At 36.0% G+C, this 21,774-nt stretch overlaps 1 protein-coding gene across 1 annotated transcript in view; it reads left to right on the top strand.

Moving 5' to 3' along the window:
* Positions 1–21,774, top strand: part of espn (espin) — a 52,648-nt gene that overhangs the window by 26,654 nt on the left and 4,220 nt on the right. Inside the window, 5 exon segments of the mRNA XM_043246393.1 lie at positions 983–1,141; positions 4,382–4,610; positions 8,851–8,922; positions 12,193–12,338; positions 13,236–13,583. Coding sequence (XP_043102328.1) covers positions 983–1,141; positions 4,382–4,610; positions 8,851–8,922; positions 12,193–12,338; positions 13,236–13,583 — 954 coding nt within the window.

Raw genomic sequence — 21,774 nt, 5'->3', positions numbered from 1 at the left:
AAACTTTTGTCTGACAAATTATATGAAATTTTACATTGACATTTCGTATGCCTCATAAAAAGTCCATATAACTTTTTTTTATGGCGTGTGTGTGGGCAGGAAGAAAGTATTCAAATATGTGATGGTGACAAGACATTTCAGTGACAATAGTTCCCTCAGTGTGACATGCTATAATTAATCTAGAACCAACATTTCCTGTATTATAACAATGGCTATTTTTTTTGTTTTGTTTTTATAAGCACATAATATAAGAGAGACTAAATAATTTATTTGCTACAGTGAAAAAAGCTACAAATTGATGGCGTAAAATGGTCATTAGATGTCTAAAATATGCACTCCCTCACACATAAGAATTTAAATCAAAAATCATGATGTTATTAAAACAGTTCATAGACCCATGTTCTAATATATTTTCGTATATATAATATATTTTCTGCTTTTCTAATAAAGCTAATAAAGTACTCAAATTAAACCATAGTTTTTGTTTACCTATTCCACGCTGCCCTCTGTAAAATATTAATATTAATAATTAAATATATGTTTACTTCGCATCATGTTTTGCTTCAGACTGTATAAGGCATAAAGTGTATAAAATAAAGTGTTGTGAAATGTGTTTTTACACAAGAATTATATAAATAAAGATGTGGTCATGTTAGTAATGTTCTGTTTTAGGATTTAAAGTTGTGACTTTATGCAATAATTGTACACATACTAATGAAGTGATAATATTTTTGCTGGTTATATCTACAGAATTGTGTGCACTACTGCTAGCTAACAGCTGATGAAAAAAAGTAAATTTCATGTCTCTAATTTTAATTAGAGTTCAGTTCAAATTTTAGTTACACAAAGTATCTGAGCACAGTTCATAGCGTAATAAAAAAAAATACTCTTGAGAGTTATTGAGAATAAGTTTTTAAGTGGCTAATTGGTAAATGAATGTGCGTTTATGCTGTTTCTAACATGCTGCTAATTTCTCCAGCAGCTGAGTCCTGGCGAGGGCCACGAAAGGCTTCGAAGAGTTGACTCTAATCGAAAGTCCCGTAGCTTCAGCAAGCAGCCCAGCACTGGGGATTACTACAAAACCCTGGGTAGCGATACCACAGACCAGCACCCCAACAGAGCCATGGCACCCAACGAGGAGGTAAGTGTCAGATTCTGGTACATGGTCATGTACAGTACCAGTCAAATGGTTTTGAACATTTTTTGAAGATTTTTCTTGTTTTTTTAAAGTCTCTTCTGCTCACCAAAAGTACAGAAAAATATTGATAATATTAATAATAAATATTTCTTGAGCAGCAAATCAGCATATTAGAATGATTTCTGAAGGATCATGTGTCACTGAAGCCTGGAGTGATGATGCTGAATATTCAGCTTTGATCACGGGAATAAATTACAATTTAAAATATATTCATATAGGAAAGAGTTATTTTAACAACATTAAAAATCTTACAGTTCAAAACCTTTTGACCGGAAGTGTATCTCCAGTCCCAGAGCAAAGTATGAATCCATTATGAGTATCAGTATTCCGGAGCACCTTAGGTATTATGGTGCTTTAATGATCTTAGTTATACAGTGTGTTTGTGTAGGGATTTTTCGGCCATAATTGTTTAATGAACACAGCCTTGAAATGTTTCAAACTTGTATGAGTGTCTTTCTTCTGTGGAACATAAAAAACATTTTGAAGAATGCGGGTAACAAATTAATGAATGATCCCAATTGATTTTCAGTATCAGTAGGGACCATCAATAGTATGGTTGCCAAACAGAAAGCAGCCAGCTCTCTTCAGTTTGAAGCAAGCTAGCATCACTCCCTCACCTGTCACATTACAACACAAATCCATGCAAGGTGTGGCAGCCCAGAGTTAACACTGCAGTTATTGTACATATACTGGGCTGCTGGGTAAACAGCGTTTAGTCTTTCTTTGTTGTGTTATGTAAGTCTGACGGCTGGATCCTAGAAGTATTGTGTTTGAACTATCAATTTACTAGCACAGATTTGTCTTATTATAACTGCAGTTTGACTATCATGCTATGTTAAATATATCATCTTTCCTAATATATTCTGTGCACTTTTCTAGACAATCAATGGGTTACAATTTATTCTGATAGTCCACTTTAGACATTTTACTAACTATAAGTAACTTTGTAACTACATGTCATCTTATTCTCATTAATTTGCAGCTAAATGTCTATTAACTTTTGGAGTAGACTGTTAGGGTAGGTTTAGGTTTAGTAGAATAAATTAACAGGTACTTGCAAACTTTCAGTCAGTATGTTGTGAACCCATCGAAATAAAGTGTTAGAAGATATTAGGCAGACAGTTTACTAATGACTGCTAGTTGACATTTAGTTGTTTACGGTTAGTAGAATGTCTAAAGTGGACTATCGAAATAAAGTGTTTGGTTTTTTGGTTAAAATTTGGTTTACAGTCTGCTTAAGTTGCAAATAAAAGATTATGGGAGTATATATTGTAAGAAAAGACTATTTCAGGCATTTTACTTTAGAAATAATTCACTCTTGTCATTTGGTTGTCATTTTTGTGAAATTAAGTAGTTTTTTCAAAGAGGGTATACACAACATAATGGGTAAATGATGACAAAAATGTTGTGCTATATAAATCATGGTGACTTCACTAGACTTGACTTGAAGTAATCCTAAGGAGTTTAAAGAGAAACATCTGAGACACTTAACTTAGAAATCCATTATCCAAGCCATGCTAATTTGTATGTCAGCAATTGTCTCTTTTGCATGCCCTTTTTCTTAATGAGAAATTTTAGCAATACTTTGATGCTAATTTTATTCTTGAATAAAGAGGAGCTCCATTAATTTTTTTTAGGAGCTATAACATTTTCCTCTGTGATGAACATGCACGGTGTGATCCAGAATACATATCAGCATTTCATATGGCTCCTTTCTGCTATCAGATCTAATCCTCATTGAGCCAATTAGATGCCCAGTGGGGCGTCTGGCCACTTGATTGAACCAGATGGCTCTCCACATGTCCCTCTGTGTAATGACCCATTAACACGGACATGCGTGTGACATGAAACGCACCATATGCTGGAGACACTGATCATGATGAGGAGAGGAGGGGATAAAGGGCACGTGTGGCACGCGTCCAGGAGGTGGGGGTGCGTGGGGTGAAAGGTCAGGGCTTGTTTACTCAGCGTCAGTTGTAGGGGTGGTCTCTGGAGATGCTGAGTGTGAAGGCTCTTAGCTTAACAGATGTCCTTTCATCACAGCAAACCATTCAATTAGATCTATTTATGTATTCATTACCAGCTGCAATGCATATGGTGGGTGTAAAAAGTGAAGTGAAGATGGGTGTTTTAGAAATATATTAAAAGGCATTTTACAAAAATTTTTAAAATAATTTTTAAGGTAGTTTATTTTAGCATTTAAAAAAAAATGTTGACAGTCGACTAAATGTGTTTATTTAAATGTAGCTAAAATAAACTGATTGCAACCACTTACCTTAAAAATGTTTTGCTTTTTCAGCAAAGTCTTAATTATTTTGATCATTTAAAGACTTTTGAATTTTGGCTTCATAAAAAATATGATTGGTTTATATGCCACTTTTGCCCTCAAAACTATTATTTATTAAGTTTCTCAACCATTTTTCCCAATCAACTATTGATAAGACAAACAAATGTTCCTTCCACAAAACCACGTATGAAGAAACAGCTGGACAATTAGCTTACTTGCTTAGTGATCTATCTATCTATCTATATATACGTATATGAACACAAATCTTTCACCTTTTTCTAGCAAAATAATATATATCTGTGCAACCCTACATAATACAAATGAATGGACGCCAGAATGCCGCTGCTTCTATAAGCACACATAGACATCTGGACAAGCCCAGTGGATGAATCAGTGACTTTTCTGAAGCGAAATAATGGGTGTATTTAAAAAAAATGAATTGCTTCTTGACAAACTTGATATGCACATTCAAGAGAGGATCCAGTGTGTTTGATGTACATGTAAGCATGTTAGGAAGCTTTGCATACAGTAATCATGTACAGTAAGTCAAACGTAACCTCAACCCTCTCATAAATGTGACTGCAACAGTTCATCAGAAGTGATGATTTATAGTGAAAAAGTCTAATCAAAGTTTATAATATTTGTGTTTTTTTATACACACTTCTTGTTTCACTCTAAACATTCATCTACTTCAAAATTCTGCCCGCCAATTCACTTGCAATATGTCGACTCACAGAAAGGGTTCTTTACAAATGGTGTTTCTGAACAAAGAAAAGTCCTAAACCCAGGATTGCATGAGGTTGAGCAAATTGATGAGAGCATTTTCATTGTTGGGTCATCTGTAGTAAATACTTACGCAATGAAACCTTCGGTACTCTTCCCTGTTCACTCTACAGGGTTCTGCACTGTTGGAGGAAGCGGCAGACACAGCGCCTGCTCCTGAGAACGGAACGGGAAACACAGAGGATCTACCCCTTCCTCCTCCACCACCTCCTCCACCCGCCAGCACCTTCATCCCGACTCCTCCTCCTCCTCCACCTCTTCCTTCAGAGCTGCCCCCTCCTCCTCCACCCAGCAGCTCTGCACCAGCCCCTGCCCAGCGCCGCATGTCTTCCTCCTCCAGCAGTGAGTACTGATCTTTCTCCGCTTAAGCACTCTATAAGAAAATGGCAGTATGAAGCAATTATATCATTGCATTGGCCATGCATTGAAATTCTTAATTTTCATTGCATATTTCCAAATACAAAATGAATACATAACACAAGCCTTCTGTTGCAGTTACAGTAGTGGCCAAAATGATTGAAAAAATATTGAAACTCTTTGGTCATTTTTGAGCAAGATATTAATGGTCTAATCAGATTCAACAATCTATGCTAAGTTCCAGCAAAAAGTGCTACCAAAAGATCCAGAGATTGGCTAAATGGATTCAAAAACGCTAAAACGCTAAACTAATTTGCTTATTTTCAAAAATAGTGGAGTGTACCTTTAACAGTACTGTAGCTTTGCAGATAGGTTTCCTGAAGCATCTTGGAGACGTTGGCACAGTTCTTCTGGATTTAGTCTGTCTCAGTTTGTTCTGTTTATTCATGTCATTCCAGACAGACTGCTGATAATGAGCAGATCTCTGTGTGGAGCTCTGACTGTCGTCAGACAAAAATCGCACTGAATTATTAAAATTAAACGAATATTCACTACTGAAACCCTACAGGAAAAGCTAGAAATAAGCAACTGAATCAAAACCAATTTTAGCTGGTAAAAATACTAGTGTTCTGATATTGTAACGCTGGCCAATACTGTACTTTGCCATTCAATAAAACAGATTTTAAGATGGCATTCAAACTAACAGCAATTTGTAGTGAAAAGTGATTTAAACCCTTTCAGGGAGAGAGTTAGCGATTTGAGGTGACGTGATCGACAGAAACCATTTGCGATGCAACAAAACTGACCACGGCTCAGCTTTAAGCAAATCACGTTGCATAATAAGCAACGATGCCATGTGGAAGCTAGTGATGGCAGTGTAGACAGTGATCTACACCTGATACAGCTGTATAGGCTGATGGAGAAATACCTGTTACCCTAACATACAGAGATTGCCTTTATGAATGTGACCATTGTGAATATCGTTGAAGATTCATAAAGGCCTTAAGTTATAATAGACTAAAACAATTCTTAGGGGTTATGCATTCCACCCTTTCACTCATTTGACCCTTTGTTCATAGCATGACCCCTTTAATCTTCTCCTATCCCTGGAAGGCAGGAGTATTAGTGTCACAAAGTGATGACAGATACATCCTTGTTATGCCACTGCACTAACAGATTGCACAAAATACATTACCGGTCAAGTTTATTTTTTATATATTATACTTTTAGAATATTCTTTTGGAATATGGTCAAATCTGTTTACAATTTAAAATAACTATTTTCTAATTTAATATATTTTTACAATGCTATTTATTCCTGTGATGTAATGCTGAATTTTCAGTATCAATACTCAATCAATACATGATCCATAAGAAATCATTCTTCTATGCTGATTTGCTGGTCAGTTATTTCCAGTTACTATTGGTGCTCAATTATTAATAATAAAAACTATTTATGCTGCCTAATATTTTTCTGAAAATATTTATTTATTTATTTTTAAAGTTCTTTGATGGATAGAAATTTCGGTAACACTTTATTTTAAGTCTGTTTTATTTTGAGGGGCTTATTAGAATGCATATTACTATAACGTTAGCCATTTATTAGTAGTAATATTATTACTAATTATTATTTATTAATTATTCTACATACCAAATCCTACCCAATTCCTAAACTTAACAACTACCTTAACAAGTGTTGGCTATTCAAAACTGAAATAAAAAAACCATTTGCTTAACCCAAGGTTTCCACAAAAAAATTCAGCAGTACGTTTTTATCATAGATAATAATCAGAAATGTTTCTTGAGCAGCAAATCAGTATATCAGAATGTAATGAGTAATTTTTTTAATTATTTTAAATAGAAAAAAGTTATTTTAAATATGTAACAATATCTCACAATATATTACAATTTTAACAGTTTTTCAATTAAATAAATGCAGCCTAGATGAGCAAAGACCACCAAAATCAATTGACCACTGTATAATTTTCATACATCCCAGCCTCTCAAAAATGCAAACAAGCTTCATAATCACCAGATGATCTATTGGGCCAAGATAAAATTAAAACTGAATAAAACTGAATCTAATTGTGCCCATTATGCAAAATCCAGAATGTACTTGTACTCCTAAAGAAATATTTCAAGCTAAATACTAAATACAAGCTAAATTTCAGTTAAATACTACTGATAACATCTTTGAAATGCTGCTGATTACCACAGAAAATAGTTTTGGCCAAAACAATCCTTCAAAGCCGGTTAATAAATCATAATCATATAAAGTCAAACGTTGGCAAATGAATCACTGTATGTGGTATATGACAGTATGTCTCAGATGTTGTCAGACTGAATGTTGTATACAGAGAATATCCCTTTATTAAATGTATTTAAATATTTAATATGAAAATATTTAACATGACTGGTGTGAGCTCACTGGTGTCAAACTTTAGTTTACGTATCAGTATTTGCTTAGATCTTCAGTCATGGGTGAATGTGCAACCAATCTAACATCCAATGTAAAATATTCATGCTGTTTAGTCTGCAATACTAAACCGTTTATTCAAAGCAGATGTTGTGGATATCAGTAGACCTGTCCATGTTCAGTCCAACTCTCAGTATCACCAAGTGCTCTCTGCAAGCACAAGATGGAAGTCTTAGAAAAAGCCACAAGGTAAATTGAAAAAAAAAAAAAACGAAGTTCCTGCCTGTTAACGTGAGATCTGGCGGCCTGCTCCTTCCAATGTCTGTTTACAAATTAATGCGGATGGGCTATTGTTACTTTGAATCGGTTTTGTGTTCTGCCATTTACTTAATTGTTCTTCCTCCGAGAGATACTTGACATGTCTTCGAGACAAGACAATATCCGTGATGTGTTGTACAATTCAGTGTTATGTTGGGGAAATGTAGTGCTGGCTGTGGAATTACACCTCCTTTGGCACATTTGTTGTGATTTCCTAGTTACTCTTGTAAAAATTGGTACCATTTTTTAAGGCGAAATCAGGAATCTCTTAATTCAATCACCGTAACTAAGGGAGCTAAGATGAGATGAGATTAGTTGAGATGATCATTATAATTACTGCATATACACTACCGGTTACTGGTTACTTTTATATTAGTGGTGCACTTTATGTTAGGTGGCCTTAACTACTATGTACTTACATTTAAATTAATAATTTGGTAAAACGCATTTATTGTGCACATACATGTTTTTACATTGTACTTATATTTTTAAAAATACCTATATCTGTAATACATTTTTGCGCCATTAAACCTTAGCCCACCCTTAAACTTATAATACCAAACCTGTCCTTAACCTTACCCATATCCCACCTCAATAACAGCAAAAGTGTTTTGAAATACAATATGAACCAAAAGTACTTATTTTTTGGTCTAAGTATATAGTAGTTAAGGCCACCTAATATAACGTGTTTTATTTATTTACATTTACATTTAATCATTTGGCAGACACCAATGCGACTTACAAATGAGGACATTGGAAGCAATGAAAATCAACAAAAGAGCATTAATATGCAAATGCTAACAGTCTCAACCTAACATAATCACACCTTAGCTTAACGTATTATACATAGCAAGATTTATTATTATTATTATTAATGCATTGTAAAAACTGAATAAAAAAGAACAGAGCAAGCTAATGTTAGAGGCCTATATATATCATTAAAAAGCTTATTTATTAAAACATTTTTTAAAACAGTGTTTTATAATCACTAAATGAAAGTGAAGACTGATTGGTGAATGCTTTTAAATTATATTCAAATAAATCATATCTTGTTATATCAATCTATTATATAGCATAACGCAGATTTTTGTAGCAGTGTGAAGGCAAATTTTCTATAAGCAAACACGTTAGACAATGTAAAAATCTAGTGTTTAATTGCCTGCATTCTAGATTTTCAGTCAGATAGAACAAGTGTATGTCTCTCAGCTACCTATAGATCACCCTTGACCACAAGTTAATAAAAAACTACAACTACATAGTTGTATGTACTGTAGTAAATGGCAAACAGGTTGCTGAAACAGTATTGTGTTTCATTGTGTTTGGTTTTTTTGTTTGTTCATCTCTCTTTCCTTCCTGTATTTGTCATCCTTTAATCCTCTGCGTCTGTCTTCACCACACCTGTCTGCCTGGACCTGTCTCTCTTCCTCTCCTTTGCATGGACTCTTTCTGGCTTTCCGTATTCTTCTCTTTTCATGACGCAATTGCTCTAAAGAAGGGGATCTCTCCTCTACGCGTCTGTCTCCCTCTGTCACCCCTGCTCCAGAAACACTTCGACAGAGGAAGAGTAAGTATTTTCCCCCAGCCTCATTACGTGTGTGTTAGTATTGATGTCTCATTCTTCACTCCTATTCTTATTTTTCTCTTAATCGAGAGATTTGAGTGTGCCGTTTATTTGGCTACTGGACCACAAGCTGAATAAATCTAGTATTTTTTAATATATGCCTCTCACTTCAGATAGCCAAAGAAACCACAGCACCCAGTGTGATTTTTCTGTGATCTCAGTTGCGATCAGCCCACAGATTTCCCAGATGCTACGGGGACTCTGGCACATTAGCTGTGATTGTTTATATAGCTAGTGTGATTGATGAAATTGTGCGGCGAGTGAGGTCATTTTATGGCCTACCCCACTTTATCACAAATACAATAAAGTCAATATGAAATGACATTCACAGCCAATTTTACTCATGTATTTCTCAGAGTGTTGGGGTTAAGTAAAATTACATTACATTATTGCATTACATTATTTTTGTCACCTGAGCTAGGCTTGTTTCTGTACTTTTAATAACAGAAAACTATAAAGCTCTTTTCTCGTCAAAAGTAAAATCAATAAACCTCAGGCTAAAGGACGAAACTTTACAACTTACTCTCTATTTCTCCTAACATGGGTTAGGAGAGGAGTCAGTGAATAAAAGGGAAAACTTTTAAGAGGTAACTTAGTTAACTTTGTTTTCTTGTAAAGTTAATAATAATGTGACACCCAATACTGTTTTCTGAGTGAAACAGTGATTAAACTGATAGATGGAACTTTTCTATTTTGTAAATAACTATTTAAAGTGGGCGCGGCCATACCAGAATGAAGCCAGGTGATTGGTTGACAACTAAGAGGGCTTGATGACATCAGACAATAAGGAAAGTTGTTTTAGACACAGAGAAAGCTGTTATGTTTTCATGAAATATGCAATTTCATGAAATACAGGGAACTGATGAACCACACACAATATGATTAAGTAAATATGGTGTGAATTTTTATTTCATGTTGACTCATTCATATAAAAATCTGTGTGGCATCACAACCATTTTACATTTTGAATAATCTGTTGAGTTCTATTAAAGCGCTATATTTTGGCATTAGTCCGCATATAGTGCGTCATGCCTTAATGAATGAGCATAAAGGTGTGTAAACAGTGGGCGGCCTTATTGACTTGCTTTGCCATCAACGCAGCACCTTCATCCTACGCCACATCATTCCTCACTACACACAGCTATTGTGAACATCCTGATCCTCCTTTTTCTGCAGGCATACGTTTTTTCTGATTGCCTTTGTTTAAGTTATATTAAAGTAATATTTAGCTACAGGCCATAAATGAAGATTTGCCAAGTCAAGGTTGAAGGTAACGTATGTAGTTTTTTTATTAAGCTGTATGATTATTTATTTTAACTTGTAATAGGTAATGTTGGGCAAAGTATCTTAAAATATTATAAATAATGTTTTGATAATGATTTTCTTTCTGTGCTTATTTACACTACAATTACCAGCAGTATTTGGCAATACATTATTAGAATGCAGAAATGAATTCTTCAGCGGTTTTAGATTCTTCAGAGTTTAATATGAATTTTTTTGTCATGTTGGATTTCATTCAGTAAGCCCACACAGCAAGTTAGCATATCGTGAAGGATTATGTGACACTAAAAACTGGAGTAATGATGGTGAAATTTCAGCTTTGCGTTCATTTTTAAATATGTAACAATATTTCACAATCTTACTGTATTTTCAAACAAATAAATGCAGAAGCAGAGCTTGCACACACATGCCTTTAAAAGTTTTGCTATCGTATCTGTGTATTCTTTGGCTAGTTCCATTTTATTATTCATTAATTTTTTTCTTAGCTGGTCTTGTTTGCTGGTTTTGAAGAGGTTTTCTATAAGATAATTAAGACTAGACCAGTTTTAAGCAGCTAAGTATGGTTTGTTCATTTATTTATGTATCGTGGGGAATGTCTTTGAATGGTCATTTGTAGGGTATGAATGGAATTATAAGCATCTTATGTAAAGAGCACCGAGAGAAACAGGCTTTTTCCAGGCCTGTGGTTCTGTCACGTTTATGTGTTGCTCAGCGTGATGTGAGACTCTGTTAATCCACTCGCTCGGCCGTGAGCTAGAAAGCTGGAGGACGGCTGATCGGAGGAAGAAGTGTGAGTCAGGAGGAGGGTCAGTGAGAGTGAGGAGAGGACGTAAGGTCAGTGAGTGGACTTCAAATCCAGCTCCAATTTGGCAGCCGTCTCTTGTCAGAGTTGATTACCGCTGATCCGTTCAGACTTCCCCCAACTGTGATGAGCCACCAGCAGTAAGTGAACGCAGTGGTTTTTGTTCTTGCGGGAAGAGAGGAGAGTTTGTAGATCTTCTCCCACTCAGAGAAGACTTTTTCATGACTACAGCTATGACAAAACAATAGCAAACAGCACGACTGTTACGAGACGCTGGAGATTTAAATCTAAAACAGGTGATGTGCATTTACTTGATTATTTCGTTAGCACTATTGTGTAGTTTGAATAAGAAAATTAATGACGTTAATAGTTTGAGTAGTTGAAATCATATGTTTTAGTTATAATTTTTTTTTCTTTTTTATTTATTTAAATGTACTTTTTAAGGGATTTATGCTTTATTTCAAAGTGTAACTAAGTTACTTCTTAATTTCTTTTTCTTTTTCGCATTGTTACTTTTGTAAATATAAGTGGGCAAAATTGTGTTAAAGCAGCAAAAGGAATGTGTGGATTTTTTTAAGATTGTCGAAAGATCTCTGGGTACAACAACCTTTTGTTTCCTGGCATTGTAATGTATTATGGGACTAAAGAGGAGGCCACTTTTGGTCAAGTAGATTATGTTATATAACAGTCTTTAATTGAATGAGTTCCATATTTTCATAAGACTCATAAAATCCCATTTGTCCTCATTTGCCAACCACAGCCATTCTTTCAGTTAGATTGACCAAATTTGCTGTAAAGAATTATGCATATTATATTATACATAGCAGTGGTCAGAGCAATACGTTGTAGGCGTGAAATTATTTTATTGGTTGAGACTTCAACAAAGGCCTGATCTTTTCTTTGGTCATTTTTTTTTCAAACTGAGCTTTACCTGAGTCTTTTCTGTGAGTGGATTCATTTCATTGGTAACTATTTAGAACCAGCTCATGAGTTACTGACTGCTTTAGACATCTGTTTAGACGTCTGGGGTTTTGAATTAAATATTTAGGGGAGAAGCTTGTCCGGTGTGTCTCTCTCTTTCTCTTCATGCATCTATCCATCCTGGCTCAGATTCCCTGTCTTTATCACAGGCAATAAATCCTTCAACATGATGTCCCCCACTGGAGATAATTCTGAGCTTCTGGCCGAAATTAAAGCTGGGAAGAGTCTGAAGCCAACACCTCAGAGTAAAGGCTACACGACCGTCTTCTCTAACAGCGGCACAACAGGGAACAATGTAGGTCACGCTCACTTAATTTCAGTGATTTACTTCTTACCTATAAAGTGAAAACATTTCTTGGAGAGCCTTTCAATATGAGGTTGCGTTTCCTGAAGTCCGTCAAGAACATTGCTGTTATTGTAATGTTTTACTTATGCGCTTGCTTTGAGCTTTATGTTTATTCCTGATGTTAAATCTCATAAATGAAAAGTACTTTATCCCATGAAATGAGTTAACCTTTGATCTCTCATTTGAGTGTGACTGCTGTTCCGGATTGAGATGTGATGTAATAGTGTTTGCACTAGAAACAAAAGCTAAATGATCAAACTGGATATGGATAGCAACTTCTACAGCCGCAAAAAATAATGAAATAATCCAGTTTCAGGATATAAAGTTGCAATTTGGAGCATTATAAAAGGGCAGCTCCGTGATCTGACACCAAATCCATTGTCCAGAATAATTCAGGCACTAGTGTGAGGCTTGTGTAACTAAATTATGGGTGATGCAATACAGTAGCAAACATTTGTTAAAGTTACGTAATTGAGGAAATGACAGAGGAGCATTCAAATCTTTTTTAGTTACCTAAATTTGCTGAGAATTTCAAGAAATAGAATAAATTTTTTTTTTTTTTAAAGTACAAAAGCTGTCACTGCGATGTTATAAAAGTATACATTAGATATTTGGTAGGATTAAGGATGTAAAATAAGGTATTAATATGTGCTATCACTAATAAACAGCTAATATTCTAGTAATAGGTGTAACCGTAAAATAAAGATGAGATCATTGGATGCTAATCATTACATACAAAGAACCAAACTTCTATTTTTAAGAGTGTTTTTATTTAATTAATTATTTTATTTGACCGTGTTTATATTTTTGAAACTTTCTATTCTGATGGATCATTTTAACACTCAGGGTGAACGTCCGTCATCGCCGCCAGAGCCTCTGCCAAAACCCCCACCCAACAACACCCAGTCTGCAAAGCCAGAGTCTCCACCACCTGCTTGCCCACCCACACCACCCACTCCACCCGCTCCCACGACCAGCGGCGGGTCGCCCCAGAACCTGCCCACCTCACTGAGCAGCGAAAAGCTTGCCGTCAACGGGAATACTGCTATCCAGAGCAAGTCCAGCGTGGTGGACGTGGAGAGTCTGGTGCCCACACACGACGAGCAGGGCCGAGCTATCCCTGAGTGGAAGAGACAGGTGATGGTGAGGAAACTACAGGTGAAGATGCAGGAGGAGGAAGAGAACAAGAAAAAGGTGAGTGATGAAGCAGCTGGGTATTTTAAACACAAGCTGAGGCAGTGCATCTCTTATCCAAAATGTCAACATTATTACAGCTTTATAACATACTTAAAGACCCCTTGGAAACAAAATTGTAGCTTTAAACCCATGAGATTAAAGTAATAGGTAATCCAAAAAGGAAAAATTTGTCATCATCTACTAACCCTCATGTCATTCCAAACCTGCATGTTTCTTTCTTATGTCTGGAATACAGTACACAACTTTTAAAATCTGAACAGATTTTTAAAACACTAGGCATCATACACTTACCTACTCTGTAAATAGTGACAAAAGAAAACTGCATCATACATTACACCACCAAGCAGAATTTTACGTTTTTCCGATAACAGCAAACTCACGCAGAATTGTAAAATCAGCTGAAAATATCATACATGTTTGATAACCTTCGACTGGATGGAATCAGTGTTAAGGTAAAAAATATGTGACCTTCATACACTACCAGATTTTTTTGTGGATTCTTGTCAGCATTAATCTGCAGACTGCAGACGTTCCTCAACTAACGTCAACTTGTTCAGATCAGGGAAATAGGGGCAAAAATCACCTAATGTATTCCAGGCTCTATAATAAGGAATGCAAAAAAAGAAAGATATTTTAAAGAATGCTGGTTGATGGTCCTCATTGAGTTTCCCTAATGTGGATGGTACCCATTTATTTCCCAACTATGGAAGTCAATGAGGAAAGAACTATTTTCTGGTTCTTTAAAATTAATGAAAATTTCTTATTTTTTGTGTTCAGCATAAGAAAGAACCTTACTTACGGATTTGGAACAGAATGAGAGTCATTGGTGTGTCTGATAACACCTTAAATCAAGGAACACACATTTACTATTAAGAGTTTTCCCTCTACAAACTCTTAATTTGCTGCTTATTCATAGTAAATAAGTTTTTATATAGTTTTTGCATAGGGTTAAGTATGGAAGCCAATTTCTTCTGTAAACTCACAATTCTAAGAAATAAACTTGCTATTCTGACTTTATATTTAGCAATTGTTTACTAGTTACTAATAACTAGAAAGAGTTTACATCACACCATTCTGCCAAAAAACTAATGCTGGTCTATTTATTCTACATCCCTAATCTTAAACAATACCTAAACTTAACAACAACCTTATTAACTACTCATAAGCAGCATTTCCAGGGATGTTAAAACAGGGGAAAAACTATACCTCACTCTCTGTTTCAGTAGGATATCCATCAGCGCAAGGCATTTCATGGGGTCCTTGAGCATGTTAATAATCGCTATGTTCAGAATAGCATACTAACGTATTAGTGTTCATACTACAGTTTGTGCAGCAGATGTATTTTGTGCAGAGTATGTAAATTGCCTTTATACATAATCTGCACCTTAACTGACATTCCATTTAAGTTGTGATGATTTAAAGTAATGTAAGCTATTTTAAGACTTTAAAAGTTGTGATGTTAAGATAAAATTTTATTTAAAATACATATTAATCATATTTATGCTTATTCTCTTCTGAACATAGCCGGTCTCACAGTTAATAGTTGTTTTTAAATGCTTATCTACAATGATGTTTAGAAAAATGAACAGTGAATACATGGAAATGAGCGCACTTTCTCAGCTTCTGACATCAGCCCTATCCTCCTGTAGTTTTAGTAGTGCTATAGTTTCACCTCTTTAGATTTGAAAAATGCTAATTACTTCAAATTATATATATTTCTGCATGGAGGATACAGTGGGTGTCTGCATGGGGATGTTCGTGTTTTCTCTTTTAAAAGACTATATGCAAGAGCTACTAATTGTGAAAATTACGCATGTGATCTTTCACATCTACATAAATAGTTATAAATAGTTAAAAAAGGTTTTGATATATGTGGGTAACTAAAGGAGCGTGGTTAGCAGGAATTGTCATCACACATAAATCTTAGAAATGCGTTGTTATTGCAAGGATGGAGAATTAGTGTTTGACTGAGATATTATTTGTCAATGACTGAATAATATTGTTTGAGTAGTATATTTGTATATATTTTGTCCAAGAAACATTGTTTTTCATGACATCATATTCTTGCTTTAGATAGCATTATCAAATCCCTTTTACTGTTTTGCTGTTTTTACATATATTGTAATTTATTGTGAACACATTGATTTGGACCTCTGGCATGTACTTGACTGCAAAGTCAAATGGCGGGTAAAACAAACACATGGTTGCTACAGTTACAGTTGGCTCTGATTTGTAAAACTAGACCTTTAAGAGTTTAATATTACTGCCCAGACGAGGTTTTCAGCTTATGGTAAGTCTCCGTCTGAAAGCCAAAAATAAAACCCAATCTTCAGTTTTGGTCCGAGTTTCATCTCGGGTGGGGTTACAAGTGAATGTTTTGCAGTGTGACATTTGGCTGGCTTCTCTTTTACTCTGTGTTGAGTGATGCAGTGTTTAATTTGGGGCTGTTGTGACCATCTCAAGACAAGCCTAAGTGTGTTTGACACTTACTAAGGAAGTATTAGTTGAATGTGGCTTACTGGCGATGGTGCATGACAGCTCTAAGTTTTTACATGGGGATTCAGTGGTGTGATGCAAAGCCCCTTCACACTGCAACTGGAGCTTACAGCATGAAGTGCAGTTGGTCATTCTTGCTCATTGTACTCATTAAGCGCTTTTGATATCTTTTACCTTCATACGTCTTGTAAACATCCTGAAAGCGTCTCAGTATTTATTTATTATTTTTTAGATCTTGTGCATATAGTCAATTCCCTTGGAAACATGAGTTAATGTAATTGACAAATAAAGTACACTTGTATTTCACACTTAAAGGAAATTTCTGGGTAACTTTCAAATGATTGTCTACGAGGACAACATCTATGGCAGGAATTTAATTTAGACTTGCTCTCAGTTTAAAAACTGACTGGGAATGTATTTTAAATATACTTACAAAATACAACAATTACTTTAAATACACAATGGACGTCTAGCAAACAAGTGGCCAGCCCTGTATATAAATATATAGGTAGTTTCGGTATATAGCCATAGGTCTTTAACATTAGGGTGTCATGAAACTGTTGTTACTTACCAAGCCTCTCTCTGTACAAACTCATTCATGATATGAAAAAAAAAACTCTTTGATTGATTGATATCTGCACAAGCATATCAGCAAAAGATGCATAAACAAAACATGAAATTTACATGAAGCTGAGTTATGCACACTTTATCCACATATATTATTCTGTTTAACTCGTAACGTAAAGTAGTCCAAACTCAAAATGGGAGTTTAGGTAATGTCATAGCTCAAATAGTAACTAATAAGATATTTAAGTGCTTTTACAAAAAAACAAAAAAAAACAACTTTTAAATCCAATGGCCTGCTTGCCTGCACATCCACAGTAAGTGTTTTACAGAAAATATATTTCCTGCTCCTTTTTACCAACTGAGGATTAAATTGAAATGATTGTTTGTAAAATTAAACAGCTTCTCACTGATTGTGTCCATAGGCAATCATTTAAAAGCAACCCAGAGTATTTTGCATACCTTTTATATACATTTGACCTTGGACTACAAAAACAAACCTTAAACAGTATGGGTATATTTATTGACCCTTATAACTGGTTTTGTTGTCCAGGCTCACATGTTTACTAGATCCAATACATTTCTAAGACAAATAGTCTTGCCAGACTCAGCTACTATTTTTTCCCCTGAAGCTTCTTTTGCAAGTAAAGTCAACTAAAGTGAGTCAAAACAAGGCATTATCATCGCACCACTAAATTCATGTAAAGTTTGAAACGTTTGGGGTGAAGAGGCTTTAAAGGCGTGTATGTAACGCATCGGATCCACAGGCTGAAGAGCACCCCACCTCTGTTTTTGTTCCCTTCTATATCCTCCTCTGAACCTACTTTAGTTTGCTGCCAGTGGATACTATCAAGCCCAAGACTGGCATTATTCACACGTGCATAATGCTATACTGGGTCCCTTTGGAGAACTGATGACAGAGGACGACCTCATCCGCATTGAGAAGCAGATCGAGAACCTCCAGGTCATGCACAAAGTGACAGAGGTTGAGAAAGAGCTGGAACAACTGGAGCAAGAGCTGAAGCAACTTCTCCCTGTGTCTGCAGCCTTGAACCAAGACCACTTCTCTGTCAACCCCAAACAGGTTCATGGGCAAGCAGAAGACTTGCCCGCCTGGTGCAGCAAGATCTCCACACTGCTCAAAAGCATGGCCATTCTGCTCGCCACTTTGGGTGGAAAGGAGATTGATATTCTGGAAATGATCAATGATGGATATACATACGAAGGCCTGAAGAGCGGAAAAGGCCAGACGGGGGTCTCCAACTCTGGAAACATTGGCAGATCACAGTCATTCTCCACTCGAGAGGAGGTGGAGAAGGAGATTAAGCAGTGTGGTGTGTCTGTGAAGAGCCTGAAAGCCAATTATGAAATTCACAGCCAGTCAAAGTATGAGGACGACAAAACAAATCGCATATACAAGCGGACAAGGTCCTTGCCTGCGGTTAGTGAATGCAGCTACCCATCAGAGCCCATCCTGGAGGACGAGTTGCTGTTCACTTTAAGTGAAAGCCTCTCACAAACCGGAGATGGGTTGCCAATAGATCAAGATTTACCACTGGTGAATGAGGAACCTATAACGCCGACCCATGTACCTTTGACATACACTGGGCCTGGACCATCTGACAACCCTACAAATCCACTAACTTCAGGGCACCCTACGAACCCATTAACCTCAGAGCACCCTACGAACCCACTAACCTCAGAGCACCTTACGAATCCACAAACCTCAGAGCATCTCACCCGTAGTCTAGAAGTGCAAACGGATCTGAGCTATGTCCAGGAGTGCATCGAGATGCGCAAGGAGCGGATTGTGTTTCTGTTCCTGGAGCACTGGAGGAAGTACACAATGACTGAAGCCTACAAGTGCTCAGGAAGAGGGAAGACTCTGAGCGTGGAGGAGAACAACTCCCATTCCCTGTATTATCACAACCTGGCAAAGCCAGACAGCACCATGCAAACGGAGGATGATCAGCTGCTGTATTTCATGAAACAGAGACAGGTGGTGGGAAATCTTCTTGGCCACTGGAGGACCATTATGAGCCAGGTGCCCACTCGACAGATCCGCAGGCTCAGTCGAGCTCAGATGATCTACTGGCCTGAGCACTTCCTTCCCCACATTAATGGGTCCCCGGTTCAATATGAGAGTCTTACCCTTGACCTTTTCATGCTAGGCTACTTCCAGCTTCTGGAGATGAACATGTCACGCACTGAACGGAAGTTTCGCCACTTGCTTTGCTACGAGATGTTCGACAGACTAGGCAGCCACCCGTGGGAAGTGATCCGCCAGTTCCACCGAGAGGTCATGGAGAGCATCGAGAGCGGGAGGCGAGATTGGTCGGATGGCTTCGAAGATATCAAGGTGAAGTATTTTGGTGACTCTGTGGAGGGCAGTGGGCTGCTGGAAGCAGCTGAGCTTATTCTGCCTCCGGAGATTCTGCAGGCATCGGTGAACATAGCACAAGGCGCTCCAGCTGAAGCAGATCTGCCAATAGTTTCAGCACCAGAAGTCCCTAATGAACACTCAGATGGCTCTGCAACAGCCACCCAGCAGGGCACTTCCGAGAACTCAGCTGAGACTATTATAAATCATACAGAAATACAGAAGAGTACTGAAGTTCAGCTACCACATGCACCACAGGATGCACCTCAGTCGGAAAACACAGAGCCGCAAGCAACCGCAGCAGCGGAAAGCCCCCAGACACAAGCACCATGCATTAACACTGTGAATGAACAAGGCCCAGCAATTATTAAAGAGGAGCCCAATGAGGAGTCCATCAAGCTTATCTATGAACTTAAAGAGTTTAGCAATGAGGAAATTATTAGATACATCGATCGAAGCTTTGCCTTCTGGAAAGAGAAGGAGGCTGAAATGTTTGACATCTGACTGGTTCGGTGGACTTTGAAGGATGATACACAATTATCTAGAGATGCTATAAGTGGTTCAGCAGGCAGTTTACTGCTAGAAATGTCTGAAGACACAATCAAATGTTGAGCTGCAATCATTTTGAAACGAGTTTGAAAAGTTAATAGCACCATGCTGAATTAAATATTTAATAGGCATGAACAGCTTTAGAGATACAAATACACAGAGGCAAATAAAAGCCTACAAACAGCTGCAAGGTTTATTTTGTAAATTGCTATCATGCATATAAAACAATAAATGCATAGAAATGATAGCACTACATCTCACAAGGAGAAGTGATGGAAAGGTTACAGTCATTTTAGCAGAATGTATCAGCTTTTCAATGAGCGTGCAAGATTCAAACAGTTGAATACACACAGGCTTTAAGTGTGCTAATTCAATATGTTTTCAAAGTGCTATACATCATCCTTTGAAAATAAATGTAAAAGTATTCTGAACATTTTTAAAATGAGCTTTTTGTTGAACTCTTTTGGATTTAATTCTTTAAGATTCATTTATTTAAAGCCATTCGAATTTTGTAACTTTTAATTGTCGTTGTTTCTTCTTTGTATGACTAACAACTGAGAGTATCAAAGACATAAATTACCACTGAAATAGGTTTTAAATCATCTGTTTTGGGTGGTTTATACTGCGTGTTGCGTAATTAATTGAAAATGATTAAAATTGTTGTATAGGAAAACAAGGAACATGCTCCCTCTTAGTGTTCTTGCTGTGTTTTGAGTTATTTAAGAACACACAACCCTTAATTTCTGAACATAATCAAAGCCTTTTTTCATTCATCAATGACATATTTATAGACGTGAATTCTTGGACCTTTTGTTTATCTTTCAGTTTGATTGTCTTTTATTACCAATTGTTTATGGCATTGTTGTTTTTAAGAGGTTTTAAAAAGCAGATGGATTTCTACTTAAGAAGTTAACTGCAGAGGTTTTTATTGTCATTGGTATTCATAAGAGGGGTTTTTTTACATCTAACATTGACATTTATACTACAGCTGTTATAGTTTTGTTCTGTCTAGCCACGTTTGAAGTGTCAGTTTGATGGTTTGTTCGTTTTTTGAGAAATATTTAAAAGATTAAATAAATCTAAAGTTTATGACTGGACACTTCATTTGATTTGTGATTTCCTTTTATAATATTAATGAAATTAATAAACACCCTTATACAAACAAATATTTAAAAAAGGCCACAGTTTCCATTTAATAGTATTTCTTAGTACAGTAATTTATTGCTCTACAAATAATGATCTTTAGTTAGGTTCCATGAACTTAATTAGCTAAAGAGTTAAATAAGAATTAGAGAGTTAACTATGGCATCAAAGCTATTTTTGGAGTCAAGCTCAAGCTGTGTTCCAGAGGGCATTTAGCTGCCATTTCCTTAAGAAGGCAGGACAGTAGTCTAAATTTCAGCTACACAAACATCGAAAGAATTGCAGATACTAAATAAGCACAATGTTAAAACTGTGTTCTGTTGCACATGTCGTATATTGTAAGGTAAAAATAAACATTTTAGGTGACACTTTTATTTTAAGGAACAATTCTCACTATTAACTACTCACTACAACAAGGCCTATTTCTAGCATATTGACATATTTATTAAGCACATATTACTTCCTTGTTCTGCATGACAATATTTTAGTTCTGCCCAAAGTTGAACTTAACTACATTACTAACAAGCAGTGTATTGAGGCAAAAGTTGTAGTTAACAGTTATACTCAATAATGAGAATTAAACCTTAAAATAAATCATGACCCTAATGGGTTAATTTCACAGAGCTATATTTCAGAACATATTTTCACAACCAAAATGAAAATAAATATTTTATTCTAAATAAAGAAAGTTCAACTTTTAAGCTTTTTTTACCCCTACACTATTTATTTGTTTGTTTGTTTGTTTGTTTATCATTGTGTCCAGACAGGATCCGTTAGTAAGAGGAAAATAAACTCTATCAATATCTATCGACGCTTTTGGGGGAATCAGTAATAAATATAATAGTGTATAATGATACAAAAATAAGCTGTATTTCCTTTATGCAATTTTTTTTTATTATAGGTAAAATGTATAATTTTATGAAATTTAGCTGAATATTTTTCTGTATGCATATATGTTGGAGAATTTCTTGCAGTATCGTTCCTAAATGTAAAAACAAACCTTTTAACTCAATAACTGTAAAACAATGGATTGTTTTTTCCTTATAATTTAAGTAA

Source organism: Puntigrus tetrazona, chromosome 8 (genome assembly GCF_018831695.1).
Source record: "Puntigrus tetrazona isolate hp1 chromosome 8, ASM1883169v1, whole genome shotgun sequence".
Classification (NCBI taxonomy): Eukaryota; Metazoa; Chordata; class Actinopteri; order Cypriniformes; family Cyprinidae; genus Puntigrus; species Puntigrus tetrazona.
The sequence above is the reverse complement of the archived record's forward strand: the minus strand, read 5'-3'. Positions and strand labels throughout refer to the sequence as shown.